General features: G+C 39.5%; 1 protein-coding gene across 12 annotated transcripts in view; it reads right to left on the reverse strand.

The window, feature by feature from the left end:
* SYNE2 (spectrin repeat containing nuclear envelope protein 2) overlaps positions 1-26266 on the reverse strand; it is a 429917-nt gene that overhangs the window by 250567 nt on the left and 153084 nt on the right. For all 12 annotated transcript variants that reach the window (XM_060174850.1, XM_060174845.1, XM_060174844.1 and 9 more), the window contains exons 22-30: positions 22291-22425; positions 16753-16911; positions 13155-13366; positions 12449-12539; positions 10959-11071; positions 10295-10421; positions 8325-8482; positions 6329-6476; positions 4839-5428 (exon numbers count right to left, since the gene is read on the reverse strand). In XM_060174850.1, the coding sequence (XP_060030833.1) occupies positions 4839-5428; positions 6329-6476; positions 8325-8482; positions 10295-10421; positions 10959-11071; positions 12449-12539; positions 13155-13366; positions 16753-16911; positions 22291-22425 (1733 nt within the window). The remainder of the gene's footprint in view (positions 1-4838; positions 5429-6328; positions 6477-8324; positions 8483-10294; positions 10422-10958; positions 11072-12448; positions 12540-13154; positions 13367-16752; positions 16912-22290; positions 22426-26266) is intronic.

The raw sequence follows: 26266 nt of genomic DNA on the forward strand, positions 1-26266 counted from the left end.
CCTATCCCATCCCCTGGTAGCTTTCCTATTCTTTAACCCTCTGGGAGTATGGACCCAAGGTCACTGTGGGATGCGGAAGGTAGAAGGTCTGGCTTCTGTAATTGCTTCCCTGCTAAACATGGGCATTGACAGGTTGATCCATACTCCCAGCCTGTCTCTCTCTTTCCCTAGTGGGGTAGGGCTCTGGGGAAGTGGAGCTCCAGGACACATTGGTGGGGTTGTCTGTCCAGGAAAGTCTGGTTGAAATCATGCTAGCACCTGGAACCTGGTGGTTGACAAGAGAGTTAACATATAAAGTCAAACAAATTGTTGAATAATCTAGAGAAAAATTGAAAAAAAAAAAAAACAAACATTATCCTGGGGCCGTAGTCAGGGAATCCTAGGACATGATGGGCCTAGACCTCTAACAGATCCTTCTCTCCACTGTCACTGGTCATCTCCATCAGGAACAACATAATGGACCCCTATGTGGGCCCCCATAGGACCTTGCCCTCAATGTGGATCAACAATGGTAGGAACCACCCCATTGTCTGAAGGGAGGTTGGGCCAAAATCCTCTACCACTGGAGGAAGATGGGTGTCGTAATGGGCGCAGCCTAGATTGTTCCTAGCTATGACCACAGAATTTGAGCTCAGACCTACAGGGATGCAGAGGTTACACAGGCTTCTGCACTGAATATAGGCCCCAGATCAAATCAATAGTTTACAGTTAATGGTATTTATATACTTTTCCCAGATTTGGGGGCTACTCTCTGCCCTCATCCAGTTTTCTAGTCCTGTTTCCAACCTTGACACCACCTCCCCAGATAATACCTTTGTTAGCTGTCAGGCTCAGGCATAAACTAGTAAAGTCATGGAACCCCTGGAATATATCTAAAATAGACCTATTACCATTTCCAAAAAAAAGAAACCCCAAATCTCATCTACTATATTCTTGCCTTTAGGTACCAGATTATTAAACAATTTGTTCTTTATATCTTAATACTTTTCCAGACACCAAGTTACAGATGCTAGCATGATGACAACCTGAATCCCCCGGGCAGAAGGCCTCACTAATGTACCCTAGAACCCCACCTCCTCAGAGCCACAGGGAAAGATAGAAACAGGCTGGGATTTATAGTCATGGGCCCTTTGGAATATAACTAAAATAGGCCTACTAACTCTACAAAACAGAGACCCCCAAATCTTCATCTAAATTATTCCAGCCTTTAGGTTCATGATTAGCCAACAATTTGTTTGACTTTATATGTTAACTCTTCTTTCAGCCACCAAGTTCCAGATATTACCGTGATGTCAACTGGACTTCCCTTGGCAGATGACCCCACTAATGTGTCCTGGAGCACCACATCCCCAAAGCCCCACCTCACTAGAGAGAGGCAGGCTGGGAGTATGGATCAACCTGTCAATGCCCATGTTCAGCAGGGAAGCAATTACATAAGCCAGACCTTCCACTTTCTGCAACCTATAATGACCCTGGGTCCATACTCCCAGAGGGTTAAACAATAGGAAAGCTATCAGGGGAGGGGATGGGATACGGAGTTCTGGTGGTGGGAATTGTGTGGAGTTGTACCCCTCTTATCCTATGTTTTTGTCCATGTTTCCTTTTTATAAAGAAAAAGAAAAAGGAATAAAAAAAAAAAAAGAAAAAGAAACAGGCTGGGAGTATGGATAGAACTGCCAACACCCATGTTCAGTGAAGAAGCAATTATAGAACCCAGACCTTCCAACTTTTGAACCCCAGAATGATCCGGGGTCCATATTTCCAGAGAGATAAAGAATAGGAACACTTCCAGTGGAGGGGATGGGATATGGAACTCTGGTGGTGGGAAATGTGTAGAATTTTACCCCTCTTATTCTATGGTTTGGTCAATATTTTCTATTTTATAAATAAATTTTTAAAAACCTATAAGCAGTGACATTTCTCTGTGTATATACAAAGGGTGTGTATGTGCACATGAGAGAAGAGAGGAAAAACCTGTCTGTATTGAAGAATGGAAAATGAGCATGATATGGAGAGAAGAAAAGAGATGGATGGTAGAAGGGCCAAGGAGAAAGTAATAGAAAGGCAACTGCATTTCATCCTGTGTACAATGTCTCCCATATTGAAAGAAACCATTTGAACTAAATTTAAATCTTCAAACTAGTCCTAGTAGGAATAACTCCATTCACCTAAGTCATGCACTATTAGGTCTAAGTAGTTTTTATCAGATACTCTCTTTCTATTCTTTTTGAAATATACTCCCATAAGGTTTTCACTTCCTACCAAACCTCTAGAACTGCCTTCAAATTCTCTCATATCCTCTATAGCGCCAAAAATAACCCACTCTCTCTCCCTCCCCTCTCCTGCTCATTCTCCTCCTTTTTATTCCCCACCTCCCCTTTCTTCCCCCACCCAGGCTTTTTGCACATGATTCCATCAATGACTCTTTTTTCCTTGCAATATCAGTAGAGAGACAGACATGGAAGAGAGAAGAGACACCACAGAGCCACTCATGAAGCTGCCTCTTGTGCATGATGTTTCCAGATGGTGGCCAGGGTCTTGAATCTGGAACTTTGTACATGGTAAAGTGTACACTTTATAGGTTATCTTATGACCACAAGAACACCTAATCTTTCATTCAGTACTTAATGAATCTTAGTCTTTTCTTTTACCCATCTGGGTTATGATGGTGCCAGGGATTGAATCTGGCACTGAACCTCTGAGCCTCAGGCATCAAAGTTTTATAGCATAATCACTATACTAGCCTCCAGCCCAGTAATTCCATTCTTCTAGTTGTTCAGTGTTTCTTTTACATCTCATGTCCAATGTGTCAATAAATTCTGTAGACTCAAGATTCAAATTAAAATCAGAATCTTAGCACTCTTGCTGCCTCTTCACTGGTCCATGCGACCATCATTGCTCACCTGGATCACACCATATCACAAACTAAACTTCCCTTTGCTCCCAGTCTATTCTCAGCACATCATTTAGAAACTCACACACACACACACACACACACACACACACACACACACACAACCTTCTTTCTCAGAACACTCCAATAACTCCTCATGTCACTCAAAGAAAAAGTCAAAGTTATCACATGGCCCACAACTTCACATAAGTCCCATCCCACCCTACTTTCTCCCTTTCACACTGGGTTCTCACTCCCCAGTCTCTCTCTAAACATGCCAGGTCCAGACCCACACCTGCTTTTTGTATAGTATACTGCTCCATCAACCTACAAGACTATCCAAGTAATGTCACTTGGCTAGCTCTCTCAGCATTACTCAAAGGTTTTACCCTTCTGGGTAAAACTGTCCCTAATGACCCAATGTGAATTGCAACCTCCAGCCCCTGTCCTTAATTTTTCCCCATAGCTTTTATCAACATCAAACTTAATAAAAAATGTATCCCTTCCACTAGATAATAAAGGTTTTTTTGCCTTTTGTGTTAAATACTGTATCCTCATTACCTAAGACAGTACCTGGCACACATGATTCTATTGATATTTTTTTGCATTTATTAAATATATTATTATTTTTTTAATGAAGCAAAGATACAGCGAGTGAAAGAACAGCATTGCTCAGCTCTGGGGATTTAACCTGGGACCTAGAAACCTCAAGCATGAAATTCATTTGCATAGACATCATGCTGTTGTCATGGCCATAAATGACTATTTATGTAAATGTACTTATTTATTGCCTCCAGTTGCTGGAGATCGGTGGTGACATTACAAATCCACTGCTTCTGGAGGCCATTTTTTTCCTTTTTTTTTCTATCATCATTTTATTCAATCAGACAGAGAAATTGAGAGGGGAGGTCAGATAGAGAAGAGAGACATCGCTTCTGAAGTACCCCCCCCCCCCGCAGATGGGGAGCAGTGGCTTGAACCCAGGTCCTTGTGTTGGTCCTTGCACTTAGTACTACTGATAACAAAAAAATTATACAAATTATTATTTCTATATGTATATAGTCTCCCATTTATAAATGAACACTGATTACTTATAAATCTATAATAAATGCATTGATAATCATAAGCAATAGTAAAAACTTAATAGTAAAGTAGTAAGTCAATAGAATACTTCGACACTGCACATATGAAAGCCTCATTGAGACTTAAGGGTTTTGTAAATTTTCAGAAGAAAGGACCTGGTCAGCTAGAGTCTCAAAAGAACACCTTGCATGAGGGCTAGAAATGAGCAGAGGAGGAAACAGAAAATGGGAGAAATATACAGTGGAAGTTCCATAAACATGATGGCTGAATGATAGTTTCATTTTCAAGACCTAGAATCTTACTCCAAATGACAGAACTAAAATAGCAGCACTCACAGCAAAAGCTGAAATCTCAGTGCTCCCTCATTCTGCTCATTCTTCAGAATCAACATTAGGCTCCGCTAGCCCCTCAAAATGAAGTCCATGTCCTCCCAGTTAGTCCTCTCCCTAACCCCACTGGGCTAAGCACTAGAGGCCAAATAATGAAGAAGGAGGTACAAGATATTGCACGTCAATCTTCTATCAATTATTTCCTTGTTATTAGATGTGCGGGGTTTTCTAGCTCTTATCTATCAAGAGACAATATAAATACACAATAATAAAGAGATTCATGTACACATCTATGCACCCATATCTAGCTACAGATAGGCATCTCACTACTCTCTAGGAGAAAGAAAATCATGTAACATTTTGTAAAAGGCACAACATAACAAAAAGGAAACTTGCTAAAAAATTCTAAGAATACCAAAGATTGAGTAGCATGGCATGGAAGTAAAAAGATATTGGAAGCATTAATTTTGCCCAGCAGATACTAAAAAATGCAAAAAAAAAAAAGTATCATCTTGAGTGGAAAATATATTTACCGTTGTTTTATAGCTGGAACAGTTGGGTCTTTGAGACTAATTTTACTGAGCTGACTGTTTACATCTTGGATATTTTTCAGAAGTTCATTATTTTTGAAAATACACGTCTCTAGTAATTTTTCTTCAGAGAGTTCCTCTTGGCTGCCATGACTATGTGTCTCAAATAACTTTTTGGAGAAAGTATCAAGAAGTTTTTCACAGGAGGCATCTTCAGCCAGTCTAGCATCTTTAAGACTTATCCCAAGTATCTTCAATTGCTCATCTAAATCTCTGGCCTTCTCTTTCATCAAATGAATTTCTCCCTCTTTATTTTCCACTGTCAAAGTATTTTCTTGTGCCACTTGTGTATATGATGCTACAGGAGAGTTTTCAGCTATTCTCAGTGAAGACAGGAAATCTTCCAGAGCTTTGAGGCCCTCTTCCTTCATCTGCATTTTGTGATTCATTTCTTCAAGTTGTAGTCTGTGTTTCACTATAATATCCTGTGTTGCATGCAGATCAAGTGGATCTAATTCTTTCAATACAAAGTTGTCTGACTGTTCCAAACTGTTACATATTTCAATTTGTTTTGTAAGAGAATCTTGGATATTCTAAAAATAAATAAAGAAAACAAATAAAATAAAGAAAATCTGTGAAGACTGAGGCAGAATAATAACTGCCTATCAGAAACTAACCTCAAATTATGTGACTAGATCTGATCTAGAAAAACTGTTTCTAATTTACCAAAGAGTTTTGATGGCTGGTAACACTAATTATAAATGGAGAGTCCAGCTGTTTTTTATCATATGATATTATTCTTCGTGGTTCAGTCTCCCTAAAATGCCAAGTATATGAATCTACTGCTTCAGGGAAAATGATTTGAAACTAAAGTGAAACCTAACATTTCATCAGCTGAAAAAGAAAACAAATATTTTTATTTAAGATGAGGTATCGAATAGTAGGATAATTTAAGCAATAAATCCAGTATGTATTTAAGATTCCAGTTATTAGAGAAGTCACTCAAAAGCAAGCTTTCACTTTGAATTAAAAAGAAATACCTACTTATTTACATCATGGTCCCTACTTCCGAATTTGCAGGGAACTAAAGAGTCAAAAAGTAAATAAATCTAATAGAACTTTGGTGGTGGTGCAGTGTGGAATTATACCCTGTACTCTTATAACCTTGTACCCCACTATTAATCACAAATAAAAAATGAGGGAAAAAGAAGCAAATACATCTAAATTGCTAAAAGTTTATCTACTGTGGCATATGTTCTAAATATAGACTATTGATGCATAATTAAAAAACTCATAAGCATGTATAAGCCTCTGACAGTCTTTTTTTTTTTTTTTTTAACAGCACTACTCAGCTCTGGCTTACAGTGGTGAGTGCTGAGTAGTGAATCTGGAACTTCAGAGAATCAGGCAGGGAAGCTTTTTGTATAACCATTATGCTATCTTCCCAAGCCTAATTGATTACTCTATAAATATCCTTCAGACATTATATTTACCCTTAGGTTTTGATAAACATCATCAGCATTAGTCAGACGAAAATCCTGAATGATCATTTCATGGGGGACCAGGTCTGACCCACAAAGAAGGAGTGACTCTTTCTCAACAGGTAGAACAATCTGCAGTGCAGTCTCCAAAGATGTCATTCTGGGTGAAAAATAAATCAAACATGAGGTAAGCCCACCACAGAAAGATATCCTATAAATTATATTAATATTTATTAACCCAGAAGAGAAAACAGCATCCAGTAAGAATATATACATCATCTGCACTATTCCAGCCTATAGGCCCATGATTGGTCAACAATTTGTTTGGCTTTGTACGTTAACTCTCTTTTCAGCTGCCAGGTTCCAGATGCTACCATGATGCCAACCAGACTTCCCTGGACAGACGGCTCCACCAGGGTGTCCTGGAGCTCTGCTTCCCCAGAGACCCACCCTACTAGGGAAACAGGCAGGCTGGGAGTATAGATAGACCAGACAATGCCCATGTTCAGCGGGGAAGCAATTACAGAAGCCAGACCTTCTTTCTACCTTCTGCATCCCACAATGACCTTGGGTCCATACTCCCAGAGGGATAAAGAATAGGAAAGCTATCAGGAGAGGGAATGGGATATGGAGATGTGGTGGTGGGAATTGTGTGGAGTTGTACCACTCTTATCCTAAGGTTTTGTTAATGTCTCCTTTTTTAAATAAATTTTTAAAAAATTTAAAAAAACTAAAATCAGTAATAAAAATGCCAAAGAATTCATTGCTATCTTCAAGTATTAACTATCTAATAGATATCACAGTAACTGGAAAATTGTTGTAAAACTAAGACTTTTTATTTTGAAATAATATTGAAGGTAACTTAATTTTTACCTTAATGATAAAGAAACCCCAATATTAATTATTTGAGTGAAAATAAGCAGGGATTAACAAATAGAGTTTACTGAAAATTGAAACATGCAAACTTAGATAAATAAAATGTCAATCTAGTGCCTCAGTTTCCACCTATGAAAAATGGGGAAATGTATCGGGAACCTGGTAACTTTAGAAATGAGGGAAGTGGGTGGGAAGACAGCACAGCTATTATGCGACAGACTTCTCTGCCTGAGGCCCTAAAGGTATAAGGTTCAGTCTCCAGCACCACCGTAAGGCAGAGCTGAGCAATGCTTTGGTTAAAAAATAAAAAATAAATAAATAAATAAATAAATAAATAAATAAATAAATAAATAAAAAGGAAACAAAAGATGAAACTTGAGGGCTAGGCAGTAATTCATTTGGTTGATTGCACACATTGCCATGTGCAAGGATCTGGGTTCAAGCTCCTGCTCCCTAGTTACAAAAGAGATGTTTCTTTTTCTCTCACCTTCTCTCCTCTTAATTTCTCTCTGTCCTATCAAGTAAGAGAAAGGGGAAAAAAAAAAAAAAGAATTAGCCATCAGGATAGATTCACATTGTTCAGGCACCAACCCTGGTGGTGGGGGTGGAAATAAGGAAACTTGGACTGGATGTGGTCTACTCTGTTAAAGCAAAGGACTCGGGAAGAAAGAGAAAAGAGGGAGGTGGAGAAGGCACTAGGATCCTGGTGCATAAGGGGATAAAGGACGTACTTTTGGGGTAAGAGTGTTTTGGAGAAACCTGTCATAGGGAGACGGAAAATTGTACTATAAACCACTGAGCCCCCAATAAAATGATTTTTTTTAAGGTGGGAGGAGGTAGAAAATGAAGATCTAGGAAGATATGTGATAAAATTAAACTCATGCTCTAGGAAAGATATTGGGAGGAGTCTTTGGGACACTACAGACTCAAGTTCCATTTAAGTCTATGGCCAGTGGCCTGGCTATGTTATTTAAGCTCCCTGAGCAGTTTCTGCATCAATGAAATGTAATCACATTCGCAGCTTCTCTCACAGTTGTTGTGACATCTAACAACATACATTATAGCACAGTTCTTCTTAAAATGGCATTTGTAAATTTAGTAAATTCTGGGTTAGTAGATTTCAGAATTATACCTGGTATTAAGAGTCTTCTGAAGCATTCTTTCTTTTCTCTTTAATTGGTCTCTTGTTTTAACTACAAGAGATTTGTGTGTGTCACTCACAAGCTCTTCTGACTTTAATGAAGTGATTTCGAACTCTTTCCAGCAAGCCTCAGTTTCATTTTTTAATATCTACATAAAACATTAATTGATCAGCAATAGGCAAAATAATTCTGTTTTTTACAAAATGAGACATTTATCAACTATGGACACAAAGTTGCACGTGAAAATATATTTTCAATCTTCTACAAGTGATGTGTCCTTCAGGGAACAATGGCATTAAATGTACTCTCAGAGGGCCCTTCAATCAGTGAATGGAATCACCAATTTGGTGTTCAAAAGAATTCAAACAACCTTCCCCTAAGTTAGATGAGCAGAATGTAGTCAGAAAGACACATGTGGATGTAAGAACACATTTTTCTATTTACTTTAGGTCATAAAACTTTTGTTTTTTCCCCTATACTAAAATAAAATCAGGCTGAGCCAAAACTATTTTTACCAAGGAAATAAAAATTAAATTTGAGTTGTAATTAAGCATTTAAAATTTTACACTATCCAGCTTTTTATCTTCTTCAGAAAAAAGGGGGGAAGCAGCACTACTACTAAATGCTACTGAGTATTCATGAGTATAATTTATTCTCATTTCCATAAGGATTAGTATAGCTTTTATAACCAACTCATTATTCAGTCACAGGAGTAAGGTCCCAAGACAATTCATTAATTGTGATGAAACATGTTAAACCTGTCACTTGAATAACAGAGCTTTCAACATTTGAATTTTGCTTATTCAACTGGAAAATAGGAAGCAGATGGTAGAGAATGACTATGGAACTGGCCACATAACTAGGTAACACAGGAGGGCATTACAGAAACCAACTATGGCTCCCTCCTCCATCTAGTGAGTTTTCCGTGAAGGTTCTCTGCAAAGCATTTCCAATCACACACAGTTTTGCCTAAGATGCACAAATATAATCTCCAAAATAAGGAACTGTGTGTGTCCACCACAGTAGTTTCTTTTTTTTTTCTTCTCTGTAGCTCATGAGTCAAATGTAATGCTTCTCCTGATGGCTCTCTGGAATATGGTTAAGATGATGAAATTTGGTTAAGATGATGAACAATTAAAACACTTTTCTTTTTTTACCTGATTTTTAAATCTTGAATCCCTGTTAACTTTAAAGCAAGACAAAGGGGCTAAAAGACAGCTCACCCAGTAGAGAGCAGCCTTTCACTGCCGGTGAGTCCTAGGTTCAAACCCTATTACCACAGGTGGGTATCAGAGCTGTGCGATGGTGTCTTGCCTTCCTCTCTCTTGTCTCTCTCCCACTCTATCCAGAATTTAAAACCAAACCAAAATTGTCCTGATACTTTAAATGTCCCACTTTAAAGAAATAAAATATACTGGGCGAGGGGTAGACAGCATGGTTATGCAAAGACTCTCATGCCTGAGGCTCCAAAGTCCCAGGTTCAGTCCCCCGTATCACCATAAGCCAGAGCTGAGCAGTGCTCTGGTAAGAAAGGAAGAAAGAGAGAGAGAGAGAGAGAGAGAGAGAGAGAGAGAGAGGAAGGAAGAAAATATACTACTAGTAGCAATAATGGCAATAGCAGCCGAGAAGCAGTGATAGTTGAAATAACCAAACACATTCTTGTGTTTGAATCTCCCACTGCAGTCCCAAGAAAAACCTAAAATTCTACAAGTCACAATATCCAAAGTACCAAATTAGAGCATGTAATCAGAACCCTGAACCAAAGTCTATCCTGGGTCTGGAAACTGATTACAAATCACTTTCTGGAATAAGATGATATTAGGAATGCAGCCCAACACGGAGTGTTTCTTGGAAACATCTACAATGAGTGACCTCAACAAAAATGGTTACGTTTCTACTGATGGTAGTATTATTTTCTAATGAAAGAGATAATTAAAGAAATGATATCTGCAGTCATTACCTGTAAGTCTGTGAGTTTATCCTGTAGACAAGCACTACTCCTTTCCTTATTACTAGGAAAATCAGAAGTAATTCTAGATGTGTTATTTTTAAGATGTAGGGTAAGAGTTTCTTTGTGCATGTCATACCTGAGAAAAATTGAAATGCAACATTACTTAATTTTAAAACCAAGACTAAAATTGTTTTTTTTATATATTTATTTACTTATTCCCTTTTGTTGCCCTTGTTGTTTTATTGTTGTAGTTATTATTGTTATTGATTCGTTGTTATTGGATAGGACAGAGAGAAATGGAGAAAGGAGGGGAAGACAGAGAGGGGGAGAGAAAGACAGACACCTGTAGATATGCTTCACCGCTTGTGAAATGACTCCCCTGCAGGTGGGGAGCCAGGGGCTCGAACCGGGATCTTTACGCCGATCCTTGCGCTTCAAGCCACCTGAGCTTAACCTGCTGCGCTACCGCCCGACTCCCTAAAATTGTTTTAATCACTGCTTACTACTTATGAAACAACCCCCCAGGAAAGTTCTGTTTATGTTATTAGGCCACATACAAAACTTATCACTAAAGAATAATAAAATGTTATTAAAATTTATCCGTAAATTAAAGTAGTATGCTTGCACTAATGAAAGACTTATGGCAAATTTTCATTTGTTTAAAAGACTTTACCTGTCTAGTAAATTATTTTTAGATGCATTATGATCCACTTCATACTTCTCCTTATTTTCTTCCTGTTGGGGCTGTAATTCTGACTCTTGGCCATACATCTTAGATTCCATTGGCTAAGCAAATATGCAAAAAAGAAAACATTATATCTTCACTATACTTAACTGTTGGGAATTTTACTTTATTCTATTAAATAAAAATATACCACTGATTCCTTATATTTCAATGTAGAAGACAAAACACAATTTATTTGAGATTTCTTAGTTCAGAGAAAGGCCTTCCCACAGGTTGGGGACAATTTATTATATTGAGTTTCACCTTATAATTGGTGTGTCGACATGGCAAAAGAGTTTTCCTAACCCCTAACTGCTGTTTCTACATAACAACAGTCAAAAGTAGGTAGAATCCTAATGTGCACAAGCACAGCTCTGCAAGTAAATACATGTTTTTCCCCTTCCCTGCACCTTCTAACCGGTTGTTTAGGTTGTGATATAAAACAAATGCCCAGTTACCTAGAATTCAAGAATTTAGAAAACTTTATTCCCAAAGAAAAGAAAACGACATTAAAGGGTTGGGCAGGGGTTGATAGCATAATGGTTATGCAAAGAGACTCTCATGCCTGAGGTTCAAAGTCCCAGGTTCAACCCCTTGCACCACCATAAGCCAGAGCTGAGCAGTGCTCTGTTTAAACAAACAAACAAAAGGGTGCTCTGTTTAAACAAACAAATTAAAGGGGCTGGGTGGTGGTGCCATTGAGAACACTTTACCACACTCAAGGACCTGGGTTCAAGCCTTCAGTCCCCACCTGTAGGGAGGATACTTCTCAAGTGATTCTCTGTCTTTTTCTCTCTCATTCTCACTATTTTTTTTTGTTCTCTCAATTTCTCTTTGACTTTATAAGAATTAAATATAAATAAAAAACTAACTAAAATAAAAGACTCTAGGGTGGGTGGTGGGGAGAATACAGATCCAAAAAGGATGACAGAGGACCTAGTGGTGGTTGTATCGTTATATGGAAAAGTGGGAAATGTTATGCATGTACACACTATTGTATTTGCTGTTGAATGAATAACATTAATTCCCCAATAAAGAAATAAAAAAAGAAAATAAAAAAATTAACAGATAATATAAAAAAGAAAAATATTAAAGTGAAAAGAGATAAAAGCTAAGTATGTTAGTTCATATCAATGAAACGGAGGTGTCTGCACAGACTAGCAATCTCTTATACACTCAACAGTAATGTGGCCAGACAACATATATTTTTAACAGTGCAAAATGATCTTTTTAAAAGAACTATTTGTATCCTCATAGGAATATTATGGTATGCTTGTATAGATTTGATTTGTTATATTCTAAGTCTTTCAAAACATTTTTTTCTCTATGCAAATTCTCAGTTGATGGAAGAAAGCCAACAATTAATGAATGATGGATTCTTGTACACTTTGTCTAATGCATTGGGTTAACTTCTGAAATACAGTATCCACATGTAATACCTTTTCATTTGGCATCTGATAGTCTGATTTAGCAGATGATACCTCACTGTGGATATCCCTTCCTCCATTCTCAGATGTGCTTGTGGTTCCCCTAGAAAGAAACCAAAATTTCTTATTTCAAATACACACAAGAAGAAAACAGAAATCTAAGAGAATCAATAATAACATTTGGTTTTAAAGGAGGGTATGTTTTATTTTTCTCTGAAGTGTAGTGATCCTTTTTTTTTTAGAAATATTTTTATTTAGTTATTAATAAAAAAGATCGGAGGAGAGAGAAAGAACCAGACATCACTCTGGTACATGTGCTGCCGGAGATCATACTCAGGACCTTATGCATGAGTGTCCAATGCCCTATACACTGCACCACCTCCCAGACCACATAAAGTATAGTGATTCTTTTTTTTTTAATATTTATTTCCTTTTTGTTGCCCTTGTTGTTTTTATTGTTGCTGTAGTTATTATTGTTGATGTCGTTGTTGTTGGATAGGACAGAGAGAAATGGAGAGAGGAGGGGAAGACAGAGAGGGGGAGAGAAAGATAGACACCTGCAGACCTGCTTCACCACCTGTGAAGTGACTCCCCTGCCGGTGGAGAGCAGGGGCTTGAACCAGGATCCTTATGCCGGTCCTTGCGCTTTGCCACGTGTGCTTAACTCGCTACGCTACTGCCCGAATCCCAAGTATAGTGATTCTTATGAAACACTAACTTGTGTTTGGAAGTGCCTCCCACCATGGGCTGCAGCAGCATTTGAATCTCAGAAGCGGATTTTCGAAGTCTTTCTATCTTTTGTTCATAATCTTTGAGCGCTCTCCTCACTTCTTGTTGAGTCTTCTGTGAAGTCAGCTCTTCACACAACTCCCGCAGAACTTGCATGTGGTGATCAAGGTGGTATAGGTAGCCTTCCTCAGAAAAGCAGGCCTAATTGAGGAAGGAAAGAATGAAATGTTCCTAAAGTGAGTTTATGTAAGATGGGATTCAGAACTCTGGTGATGGGAACTATATGGAATTGTGCCCCTCTTATCCTACAAGCTTGTCAATTCTTATTAAATCACTAATTTAAAAAAATGCAATACTGAATAGTCACAAAACTATGTTTAAATAGAGTAACAAATTTAAAAAAAAAGAATTTCAAGCTCACAGACGTGTGGCTTTGACAACAAATTCTTGTACAGGCTGTCCACAGTGGGTCTTGCCTGGTAATTGCCACAAAGATGAGGAAGTCAGCCTTAAAGGTCACTGGGATGCAGTATTATAGTGAAAATAGTCCCCTTTCTACTAGAGATAAGTCTTATCAGAGAGGGCAGCAAAAGAATCTACAAATAAATCTCATTAAACTAATCCTTCTCTTTCAAGATATTTCATTACCATTTACAATCCCTGCTCAAAGTCCTCTGTCTTATCAATGTTTCATACAATATTGTTTGTCTAAAATACATTAAATCTTCATTTACTACTGTGATTCTTCATTCTCCTGTAAGACTTATAAGTACATGCAAATATTCAACAAAATTTAAATGTTCTTCTGTTAATCGATCATTAATGGCTTAATATTCAGACTCAGTCATAGACCATAAGCGGGCCTAGGAAAGTTTCCCCTACCCCCCAGTAGTCATATAAATAGCGATCATATAGTCTATAAAGTGTTGGGACTGAGCCATTACCTTCCTTCAGGAGTCAGAGAAAGCCTGCTTCACAGGAGCAGTGCCATCTAAACTATCAATAGATGTGGAGTGAATCAGAATTATGCAAGTGAAAGAAGACAGAGGTTATTCCCAGCTGAAAAAACAGTCAAGCGATGAAAGAGTATGAGCTGATCTTAAATGGCAGGCAGTTGAGTGTGCCTGCAAAGGTGAGCCACAGGGAAAGAAAGACACACTTTTCAGAATGGGGTCAGAATGAGAACCACTATGTGGCTTTCTTAGGAATCTGGAGATATGCAAGGAGTAACCATAAATGACTTGAACTTAAATGGATCACTCTGGTGATGAATTCAGAAGGTGAGGCAACCTTTACTATAAAAGAAAAACACTCTAGGCTCAAGGATTTGGCAATACACTTGGGGAAGAATGAATGAAAAGTAGCAGCTGGGGGCTTGGAAGATACCTGTCCGAGGTTCCTAGTTTGATCCCTGATACTGCATATAACAGAATGATGCCTCACTTGCCTCTCTCTCCATCCTGCCCCAATGTAAAGCTGTAAAGCCCTCCCCCTCTCTCTTTCTTTTTCTCTTTCTCACTCTCTCTCCCTCTACCCCCCTCGCTCTCTCCCTCTCCCACCCTCTTCCTCTCTCCCTCTCCCTCTCCCGCCCTCTCCCTCTCTCCGCTCTCTCCCTCCCTCTTCCTGCTCTCTCCCTCTCCTCTCTCTCTCTCTCACTACACACACACACACACACACACACACACACACACACACACACTAAAATCAATCTTTAAAAGAAAAAAAAAAGGCTGTTCTGAAAAGTGATAGGTGTGATTTGGTATTTGACTCCATAAAGGCCAAGTGGAAAAGAAAGAAAGATAGGCAATATTTTTCATGATGAGGACATATTAAAAAAAAAAAAAAATTGGCAGCCTTGGTTTTGGATGCTAAATTTAAAGTCTCTAGAGTACCCTTAGAAGCAGAAAGTGATTTAGGGCCAGATGATGGCACACCTAGTAGAGTGTACATATTACAGTCCCCACCTGTAGTGGGGAGCTTAATGAGGAGTGAAGCAGTGCTGTGTCTCTCTTTTTCTTTCTCTCTACTTTCTCTCTCCTTCTATCCAGAGGAGGCAGAAATTAGTCAGGTGGAGGGAAAAAAGCCCTCAAACTAAAACATTAAGATAGTACAGAGAAAAAGGTAAATCTGTGAAGAACAGTAAAAGGAGGAGGAGGAGAAAGAACCTCCCTCCTTCAAAAAAGAAGGAAAAGCAAGACAGACTGGCATTGGAAGAATCACAGCAATAAAGCTTAAAAGAAACACTGTCAAGTGCAGAAGCGACCAAAAATATATCATTAGATTTTCCCCCAGATGATTTATATCCTGATCTGCTGTCTTCTACAAAAGCTGCTCTCTGGATCAACAATGGTAGAGAATGTTTCTATCCTCTGAAAGGAGGATGGACAACATACTCTGCTACACCTGAGGAAGATGGGTGCTGAAATTAGGGCAGCTTGGAATGTTCCTACTCATGACCACAGAATGTGAGCTCAAATATACAGGGATGCAGAGGTCACAAAGGCTCCTAACTATGGGCCCCAGATCACATCAAATCGATTGGATTTACAGTCAACAATATTTATACCCCTTTCCCATATTAAGGAGCTGCTCTCTTCCCTGATTCAGCTTTCTGGACCTTTTCCCAGCCATGACATCATCTCCCCAGACAATAATTAGGATCCACCTGCATATCAGATTTCAGGCTCAGGCAAAAACAAAACAAAAAAACCAAACCAAACCAAAACAAAACAAAAAAACACTAGTATAGCTACAGGCCCTTTAAAATATAACTAAAATATTCCCACTAGCTATCTACAAAATGGAGGACCCCCAACACTTCATCTGCACTATTCCAGCCTTTAGGTCCATGATTACTCAACAATTTGTTTGGCTTTGTATATTAACTCTCTTTTCAGCCACCAGGTTTCAGATGCTAGCAGAATGCGACCAGACTTCCGTGGACAGACAACCCCACCAATGTGCCTTGATGCTCCACTTCCCCAGAGGCCTTCCCCACTAGAGAAAGAGAGAGACAGGCTGGGAGTGTGGATCAACTTGTCAATGCCCATGTTCAGCAGGGAAGATATTACAGAAGCCAGACCTTCCACCTTCTGCATCTTACAATGATCTTGGGTCCATATTCCCAGAGGGATAAAGAATAGGAAAGCTATCAGGGGAGGGGATGGTATATGGAGGTCTGGTGGTGGGAACTGTGTGGAGTTGTACCACTCTTATCCAATGGTTTTGTCAATGATTCCTTTTAATAAATAAAAAATAATTTTAAAACGCTGCTCTTTTGATGACACAGTGTCTTCATAAGAACATAGGAACTTCACAACAGGTAACACAGAAGCAGTCTTCAGAACTGAGTACACTGAGACATGTCAAGGAAGCTCACACAATATTAACTCAACCATGAATTTTTCAAACTGCCACAAAACAAGAAGCACAAGCTCTATTTAGAACCTAGCCACTTAAGGGATAATCACCAAAAGGTAAGACAGCTGGAGTAATTTTCCAAGAAGACTGAACTTTAGGCCAATGGACATACAGAACCATTTAAAGTAAGCCCAATGAACAAGTTTGGATGGAAATGGACTGTTTACCTCATGTTCCTTGATGAGGCCTTTAGTCCTTCCTCTGCGAATTAGTTTCTTTTCTTTATTGATTTGTTTTTCGAGTTTTGAAATGTTGTCACTAAGTTTTCCTTTTTCAATGTCTATTTTCAGCTGTTGAATATACAAAGACATTTCATGATGAAGTGTCTGCAAGGGAAACAAAAGCACATAGTAAGCATGGGAAAAAATATACTGGGGAAAACATTCATTAAAAACACAATAAGAGAAGTTGTAGTAATAAAGGACAGAAAGAGAAGTTAAATGAAAAATTGATGCAATTAGCATCTTTGGGGAGGGTGTTTTAAAATATGACACACACACACACACACACTTTTTTATTTGTTTTAGAATAAAAAATGTGCTTTGCTACAAAAAAATGGGAATAGATGGAAAATTCCTCAAGATAGTGGAGTCTATATATTGCAAACCTACAGCCAACATCATATTCACTGGTGAAACTGGAAGCACTAACCCTCAGATCAGGTACTAGATAGGGCTGCCCACTATCACCATTACTATTCAACAAAGTTTTGGAAGTTTCTTGCCATAGCAATCAGGCAGGAGCAAGGAATTGAAGGCATACAGAGTGTAAGAGAAGTCAAACTCTCCCTATTTGTAGATGACATGATAGTATACCTAGAAAAACCTAAGGAAGCCAGCAATTATCTTTTTGATGTCATCAGGCAATACAGTAAGGTGTCAGTTTACAAAATTAACATCCAAAAGTCAGTGGCATTCCTCTATGCAAACACTAAGTTAGAAGAAGTTAAAATCCAGAAATCAATTCCTTTTACTATAGCAACAAAACAATAAAATATCTAGGAATAAACCTAACCAAAGAAGTGAAAGACTTGTACACTGAAAATTATGAGTCACTACTCAAGGAAATTAAAAAAAGAACTTGCAAATCTCAACAACAAGAAAACAAATAACCCCATCCAAAAATGAGGGGAGGACATGGACAGAATATTCACCACAGAAAGAGATCCAAAAGGCCAAGAAACACAGGAAAAAATGCTCCAAGTCTCTGATTGTCAGAGAAATGCAAATAAAGACAACAACGAGATACCACTTCACTCCTGTGAGAATGTCATACATCAGAAAAGATAACAGCAGCAAATGCTGGAGAGGTTGTGGGGTCAAAGGAACCCTCCTGCACTGCTGATGGGAATGTAAATTGGTCCAACCTCTGTAGAGAACTCTCAAGAGGCTAGAAATGGACCTACCCTATGATCCTGCAATTCCTCTCCTGGGGACATATCCTAAGGAACCCAACACATCCATCCAAAAAGATCTGTGTACACATATGTTCTTGGCAGCACAATTTGTAACAGCCAAAACCTGGAAGCAACCCAGGTGTCCAACAACAGATGAGTGGCTGAGCAAGTTGTGGTATATATACACAATGGAATACTACTCAGCTATAAAAAATGGTGACTTCAGCGTTTTCAGCCAATCTTGGATGGACCTTGAAAAATTCATGTTAAGTGAAATAAGTCAGAAACAGAAGGATGAATATGGGATGATCTCACTTGCAGGCAGAAGTTGAAAAACAAAATTAGAAAAGAAAACACAAGTAGAACCTGAACTGGAATTGTCATATTGCATCAAAGTAAAAGACTCTGGGGTGGGTGGGTGGGTGGGGAGAACACAGGTCCAAGAAGGATGACAGAGGACCTTGTGGGGTTGTACTGTTATATGAGAAACTGGGGAATGTTATGCATGTACAAACTATTTTATTTACTGTCAAATGTAAAACATTAATTCCCCTATAAAGAAATTTAAAAAATGTGCTTTGGATATGCAAGACACTTTTTTTTTAATTTTAGTATTTTTTTAACTTTAAAAATTTTTTTTATCTTTATTTATTTATTGGATGGAGACAGCCATAAATTGAGATGGAAGGGGGTGACAGAGAGGGAGAGAGATAAAGAGACACCTGCAGCACTGCTTCACCACTCGTGAAGCTTTCCCCCCTCAGGTGGGGACCAGGGACTCGAACCTAGGTCCTTGCGCACTGTAGCATGTGTGCTCAACCAGGTGTGCCACCACCCGGCCCTGACACTTTTTTTTTAAATTTTATCAGAAGTTTTACTAGTATCTGCTAGTGGTCATAAGTTATACCTAAAACATATCCATATTCACTAACATATTGGTCTATGCCAGCACATGTTCCTAAGTGATGCTATGGTTCTCCTTTTTCTCCACCTCTCAGATTAATAAATAAAATCATAAAACAGAAAAAGATATACATGTAACTGAGCTTATGCAGTTCAAGCCAATATTGCTCAATGATCAACTACAGTTGGAATCATAGTATTCTTTTCATAGTCACTAATTTCACTTTGTAATGTGCATTAAGTTTCTACCTTGCCTTTTTAGATTGGTAACTCATTTTTTAACCTTTATTGGGAGGATTAATGGTTTACAGTCAACAGTAAAATACAGTAGCTTGTATGTGCGTAACATTTCTCAGTTTTCTACATACACACTAAGCCCCCAACTAGGTCCTCCTCTGCCCTCATGTTCCAGGACCTGAATAAACACCACACTACAGAGCCCTTTACTTTGGTGCAACACAGCAAATCCAGGCCACGTTCTGCTTTTTGTTTTGTCCGCTGTTTTTCTTTAATATTTATTTATTTATTTATTTATTCCCTTTTGTTGCCCTTGTTTTACTGTTGCAGTTATTGTTCTCATTGTTGTTAGGACAGAGAGAAATGGAGAAAGGAGGGAAGACAGAGAGGGGAAGAGAAAGACACCTGCAGACCTGCTTCACCACTTGTGAAGCGACTCCCCTGCAGGTGGGGAGCCCGGGGGCTGGAACCAGGATCCTGATGCTGGTCCTTGCGCTTGGCGCCACATGCGCTTAACCAGCTGAGCTACTGCCCGATCCCCTTCTCTGCTGTTCTTATTCAGCTTCTGGCAAGACACTTACAAGTGCATCAAAAGACAGGGTATGGAATAGGAGAAAGTATATCTAAGCCTACATAAAGAACATATGTAATTCTATTGTGTATCCTGGATGAGATTCTGTACTAAAACAAAAGGACATGAGGGGAAACAAAGAATAAGCATTTGTTAATCATTTATCAATGCTAGATCATTAATTATGAGAAAGGCTCAATATTTTTATTTTTCCTCCTCCAGGGTTATTGCTGGGCTCGGTGCCTGCACCAGAATCCACTGCTCCTGGAGGCCATTTTTCCCCCCTTTTGTTGCCCTTGTTGTAGCTTCGTTGTGGTTATTATTATTGCCCTTGTTGACGCAATTCGTTGTTGGATAGGACAGAGAGAAATGGAGAGAGGAGGGGAAGACAGAGAAGGGGAGAGAAAGATAGACACCTGCAGACCTGCTTCACCGCCTGTGAAGCGACTCCCCTGCAGGTGGGGAGCCGGGGGCTCGAACCGGGATCCTTATGCCAGTCCCTGCGCTTTGCGCCACATGCGCTTAACCCACTGCGCCACCGCCCAACCCCCAATATTTTTATTTTTTTTAAGTATTTTATTTATTTTTAAGAGAGATGCAGAGAAAGACACAGAGCGCAACAGCAAAGCACTGCACAGCTCTGGCTTATTGTGGTGTGGTGGATTGAACCTGGGACTTCACAGAGCCTCAGTCATGAGAGTCTCTGCATAACCATTATGCTATCTACCTCCACCCTATTTTTCTTTTTTTATTAGTGATTTAATGTTGATTTACAAAATTATAAGATAGCAGGGGTATAATTCCACACCTTTCCCGCCACCAGAATTCTGTGTCCCCATTCGAGAAAGGCTCAATATCAATCTAAGTTCTTAATACTAGGGGACACTAGGTTGGATAGTGGGGTAGACTGGAACTCTGGTCTATGTACTGTTTTTGTAATAATTCAATAAATCTAAAGTTATTCTAAAATAAACAATTTTTTTCTCCTCCAGGATTATTATTGGGGTTTGGTGCCAGCACTACGAATCTACTACTCCTGGAGGATATTTTTCCCATTTTGTTGCCCTTGTTGTTGCCTTTGTTGTGGCTGCTATTGTTCTTATCACTTTGTTGTTGCTGGATAGGACAGACAGAAATCGAGAGAGGAGGGGACAACAGAAAGGAGAAAGACACCTTCAGACCTGCTTCACCACTTGTGAAGCGACACTGCAGGTGAGGAGCTGGGGACTTCAACCAGGATCTTTGTGCTGGTTCTTGTGCTTTGTCCCATGTGTACTTAACCCGCTGGGTGGTAGCCCAGGCCCCCTTAAATGTGCTTTTAAAAGCACTTTTTTCTTTCTTTTTTTTATTGGGGGATTAATATTATACAGTCGACAGTAAATGCAATAGTTTGTACATGTGTAACATTTTCCAGTTTTCCACATAAAACTATAATCCCCACTAGGTCCTCCTCTGCCATCATGTTCCAGGATCTGAGCCCTCCCCCCACATCCCAGAGTCTTTTATTTTAGTGCAATACACCAACTCTAGTCCAAGTTCTGCTTTGTGTTTTCCCTTCTGATCTTGTCTTTTAACTTCTGCCTAAGAGTGACATCATCCCATATTCATCCTTTTGTTTGACTTATCTCACTTAACATGATTCCTTCAAACTCCATCGAAGATGAGCTGAAAAGGTAAAATCACCATTTTAAAAGCACTTTTGACAAGAGTTATTTAATTATATTATCTTATTCATTCTTTCCATGTACTTACATACATTTAACACAAACAACCATAAATTGAATATAATCTCTTCATATGGTTCCTGGCAAAATGCTGCCAAGTAGTTGGGTTATTCTCATTTTATCAAAAATCTCCTTCCAATTGAGCAAACTGTCCAGTGTCATAGTTGATGATTCCAGGTCTGTCTGCCACTAACGCCTACATCAGTTTCATTAGAAAACTCTGTCCATGTGTACCTGTCAACATGTCTCATGATTCAACTAGAAAACAATAAATATTTAATGCAGAGGGAACTAAACATAGGGAATTCACTGCAAAAAAGATGAAATGACAGAGAAGGCAAAGAGAGGACTAGAAAACTATCCAGAGATTAGCACTGTCTGAAAACTGCTCCACCTCTAGGCTGGAGGCCAGGCAGGAGGGTCACTGAGCAGAAGCTAAAATCAAAGAATTCACAGCCAAGGGGAGACTAAGCTGACAGAGACACTTCAAGAGTGGAAAGGAAGAAAATAAACTTCTCCCCTCTCCAACTGCTCTCTGGTCTCTGATTAATGTTGTCACTTGCTGAAAGCAGACACAAGTTAGTTGATGGCAGATCTAAAAAGGCAGTCTGTGGGATCTACCCTTCTGTGATCCCACTAATTGGCTCAGGATTTGTGTGTGTGTGTGTGTGTGTGTGTGTGTGTGTGTGTGTGTGTGTGTGTGTGTGTGTAATACAGAGAGAAAAATGAAGAGGGGTGAAAATGGATAGGAGGGAGGAAGAGAGAAAGAGGGAGAGAGAAAGAAAGAGGACACTGAAGCACTGTTTCATCACTTGTGAAGCATCCTCCCTGAAAGTGGGTGACACCAAGGGGGCCCTTTTATGCATGCTCTTACCTCCCACCTTGTACAGATCTCTTTACTCTTTTCTTCCAAAGACAGTTTTACAACCTCAGTTGCATTACTTTTCAGTTCTTCAACAGCTTTCAAATACTTGGTCAGACTTCTAGTATTAAAAATTGTTATTGCTTCCTATGAAAAAGATGCAAACAAAAATATGAAACATTCATTTTACTGATAAATCCTTAAAGATAATTTTAGATGAAAGATTAACAGGTGAGAAGTAGAAAGAAACTTCCTGAAGAATATTTGAAGGCTTAGGGGGGACTTCTCTGTGGAAAAAAAAAATTGAGACTAATATCTCTTTCACAGCCCTTGAAGTCCTCTAAAAGGTTAACAAAGTACTTGTTATACAAAAGCAGGTATACATTCGAAGCCCAGATAAAGACTTCCTTATGGTGGGTAAAATGATTTTCCTAACCTTTTGATAAATAATGAAAAAAAGTTATTATGTATACTTGACTGTGACACACTCAGTACAGTACACACCATGCTCAAGAACCTCTGTTCAGACCACCAGTCCCCAACTGCAGTGAAGCAGTGCTGCAGGTGTCTTTCTCTTTTCCTGCCCCAATCTCCCCCTATCCTCTTAATTTCTCTCTGTCTCTATCAAAAATAAAAGCAAAAAGAAGGAAACAAAATTGTTGCCAGGGGCCAGGTGGTGGTGTACCTGGGCACACATTACAGTGCACAAGGACCCAGGTTCCAGCCCTTGGCGGAAAGTTTCTCAGGTGGTAAAGCAGGGCTGCAGATATCTCTCTGTCTCTCTCCTTCTATCTCCCCTCAATTTCTCTCTCTCTCTCTCTAACCAATAATAAATAAATTCAAATTTTGAAAAAAAAAAAAAAAAGAAAAAGATGGTTGCTGGTAGTGGTGGATTCATAGTGCAGGCAGCTAGCCGCAATGGGGAAAAGATGCTTATTGTGAAGCAAAGAGCCACAGGCAACATTTCCTCTAAAACTTTGATTGACCAGGGAACAGCTCAGCTCTGGTTATTGGTGGCGCCAAGGATTGAACTTGGGACCTCCTACATGTAATTCCTGTCTGCTACTGTTTTGCTAGTTGCCCAGCTCTTTCTCTGAAGTCAAAACTATAGTAAGTATAGTAAGTATGGTTGAACAGACAACCATACTTCTTACACAATTCGCTATGAAAGACCACACTTTCTACACAAACCAATGCAACCATATTTCTCCAACAATGTGATATGAAAACTATATGGGGGGGGGCACAACACAGAACTTTGGTGAGTGATGTGGTACAGAACTGTGCCCCCTTATCTTAGACTCCTATAAACCATAACTAGCTCGCTAATAGAAAATAAAGCAAATAAAACCTGAAAAAGAATATAGCAGCATGTATAAGGGATTAGTGTTGCATATGACCCAATATGTAGCAGGGATAATATGGCAAGTATTTAACATTGTGAATAAGCATTTTGATGCTGCAAGGAGGCAACACTGACTTCAAAGTCTGGCCCAGTATTATCCATACAGGCAGTCCCACCCCTAGGAAGGAGTCACACCTGATGGGTGGAGACTGCCTTGGGGTGTGTGTGTGTGTTTGTGTGTGTATGTGTGTGTAAGATTCTTTTTAAAATTATTATTATCTTTATTTATTTATTGGATAGAGAAAGCCAGAAATTGAGAGGGAAGGGTGTGATAGAGAAGGAGAGAGACAGAGAGACACACAAGCATGGCTTCACCACTTGCAAAGCTTTCCCCCTGCAGATGGGGACCAGGGGCTCGAATCCAGGTCCTTGCACACTGTAACATGTGCGCTCAACTGTATGTGCCACCATCCAGCCCCTTGCCTTGTTGTGTTTGCTGTTTACCTCACACTCATCTGCTTTTCAATAAGATTGTCGTGTTGTAGTAATAGTTGTTGCCAATAAATAATAATAACAAAAGCATTAACCTGGTTTAGGTAACCAATAAACAAAAGAACAAAAAAAATTTTAGAGCCTAAGAAGAGAAGCAAATAATCTACTGGAGGGAAAGGCAACTTCTTTTTTTTTAATTTCTATTTATTTTTTAAAATTTTTTATATTTATTTATTTTCCCTTTTGTTGCCTTGTTGTGGTTATTGATGTCATCGTTGTTGGATAGGATAGAGAGAAATGAAGAGAGGAGGGGAAGACAGAGAGGGGGAGGAAAGACAGACACCTGCAGACCTGCTTCACCGCCTGTAAAGCGACTCCCCTGCAGGTAGGGAGCCGGGGCTCGAACCAGGATCTTTACGCAGGTCCTTGTGCTTTGCACCAAGTGTGCTTAACCCGCTGCGCCACTGCCCAACTCCCGGAAAGGCAACTTCTAAGCAGGATGAGAACTGGCTCATGATGGTCATTACATATTTATTAAGGACCTGCTAGAAGAGGTATATAGCTGAGATTCAGGGACTTTTCCCAAGGCCTGAGTGATGGCTGCCAAATGTATTGACTGAAGGAAGATGCTTGGGTTCTCCTATTATTCATGTACTCTTAGAATTTCAGGGGGTCTCAAAGCAGAAGTTGTTCAGGCAGAGAATGAATCTTCACTGAAAGCCAAAGGCAATGGGGAAGCTCCTGGCTTCACATTCCAAAAGGAATATGGAGGACGGTATGAGGACTTATAACTCTTCTTTGCAGTAGAAAAGGAATCAGGAACCTCACCCTCCTAAAATCCAGTTTATTGAGTATTTAAAAATAAAGTCAATGGGGGTCATTTAAGGCACACATTACCATGCCTACACCCCACCTGCAGTTGGGGCACTTTATAAGTGGTGAAGCAGGTCTGAAGGTGTCTAACGTTCTCTGTCCTTCTCTTTCTCCCCCTCTTCTCACAATTTCTCTCTGTTTTATTCAATAAAATAGAAAGTGAAAGAAAAAAAAAAAGAAAAAGCTGCCAGGAGCAGTGAATCTGTAGTGTTAGCATCGAAATCCAGTGATAACCCTGGTAGCAAACAAACAAAAACAACCCACTGACTTCTAAGACACAATCAGCTCTCTTAGTCACCTGCAGATAAAAAAATGGAGGAAATGGGGAGTCAGGCCGTAGCACATTGGGTTAAGTGCAGGTGGTGCAAAACGCAAGGACCAGCATAAGGATCCTGGTTTGAGCGCCCGGCTCCCCACCTACAGGGGACTCGCTTCACAGGCGTTGAAGCAGGTCTGCAGGTGTCTATCTTTCTCTCCCCCTCTCTATATTCCGTTCCTCTCTCCATTTCTCTCTGTCCTATCCAACAATGACGACAATAATAAAACAACAAGGGCAACAAAAGGAAATAAATAATGTTATTTAAAAATGGGGGAAATGAAGATGAAGGAAGAAAAACAGCTCACTTGGATAGCGTACTGGTTTGCCGTGTGCACCACCCGGTACCCACTGTATTGAAGGAGTCTTTGGTAATGCAGTCTCTTCTCTCTTTCTCTTTCTCTCTCTCTCTCTCTCTAGCTTGAAAAAAAATTTTAAAAGGAAGAGGAGGATGAATAGGAGGAGGTGGGGAAGGAGGAGGAGGGAGAGAAGGGAAGGAAGGAAGGAAGGAAGGAAGGAAGGAAGGAAGGAAGGAAGGAAGGAAGGAAGGAAGGAAGGAAAGATGGGGAATTGACCTAAGTTCACAGCTGTTAAAGTACAAAGAGCAGAAGGTCATTTAAAACTTCACAACACATCTGTTAACTGGGTAGGTCAGGGATTATTATGTTCATGTAACCAATTTAGGGGACAGAGTGGGCCCAGGAGGTAAAGCCACATAAGTAAAGCCTATGCTTTTCATGTGTGAAATCCAGGGTTCAACCCCTGATGTCCCATAAAAACAAGAAAGAAAAAAAATAAGACTATGATAAAAATGATGAAGTTGGGGGAGTCGGACGGTAGCACATCGGGTTAAACGCAGGTGGTGCAAAGCACAAGGACTGCTAAGGATCCCCGTTCAAGCCCCCGGCTTCCCACATGTAGGGGAGTCATTTCAGAAGCAGTGAAGCAGGTCTACAGGTGTC

The sequence above is a fragment of the Erinaceus europaeus genome, chromosome 16 (assembly GCF_950295315.1).
Source record: "Erinaceus europaeus chromosome 16, mEriEur2.1, whole genome shotgun sequence".
Lineage (NCBI taxonomy): Eukaryota > Metazoa > Chordata > Mammalia > Eulipotyphla > Erinaceidae > Erinaceus > Erinaceus europaeus.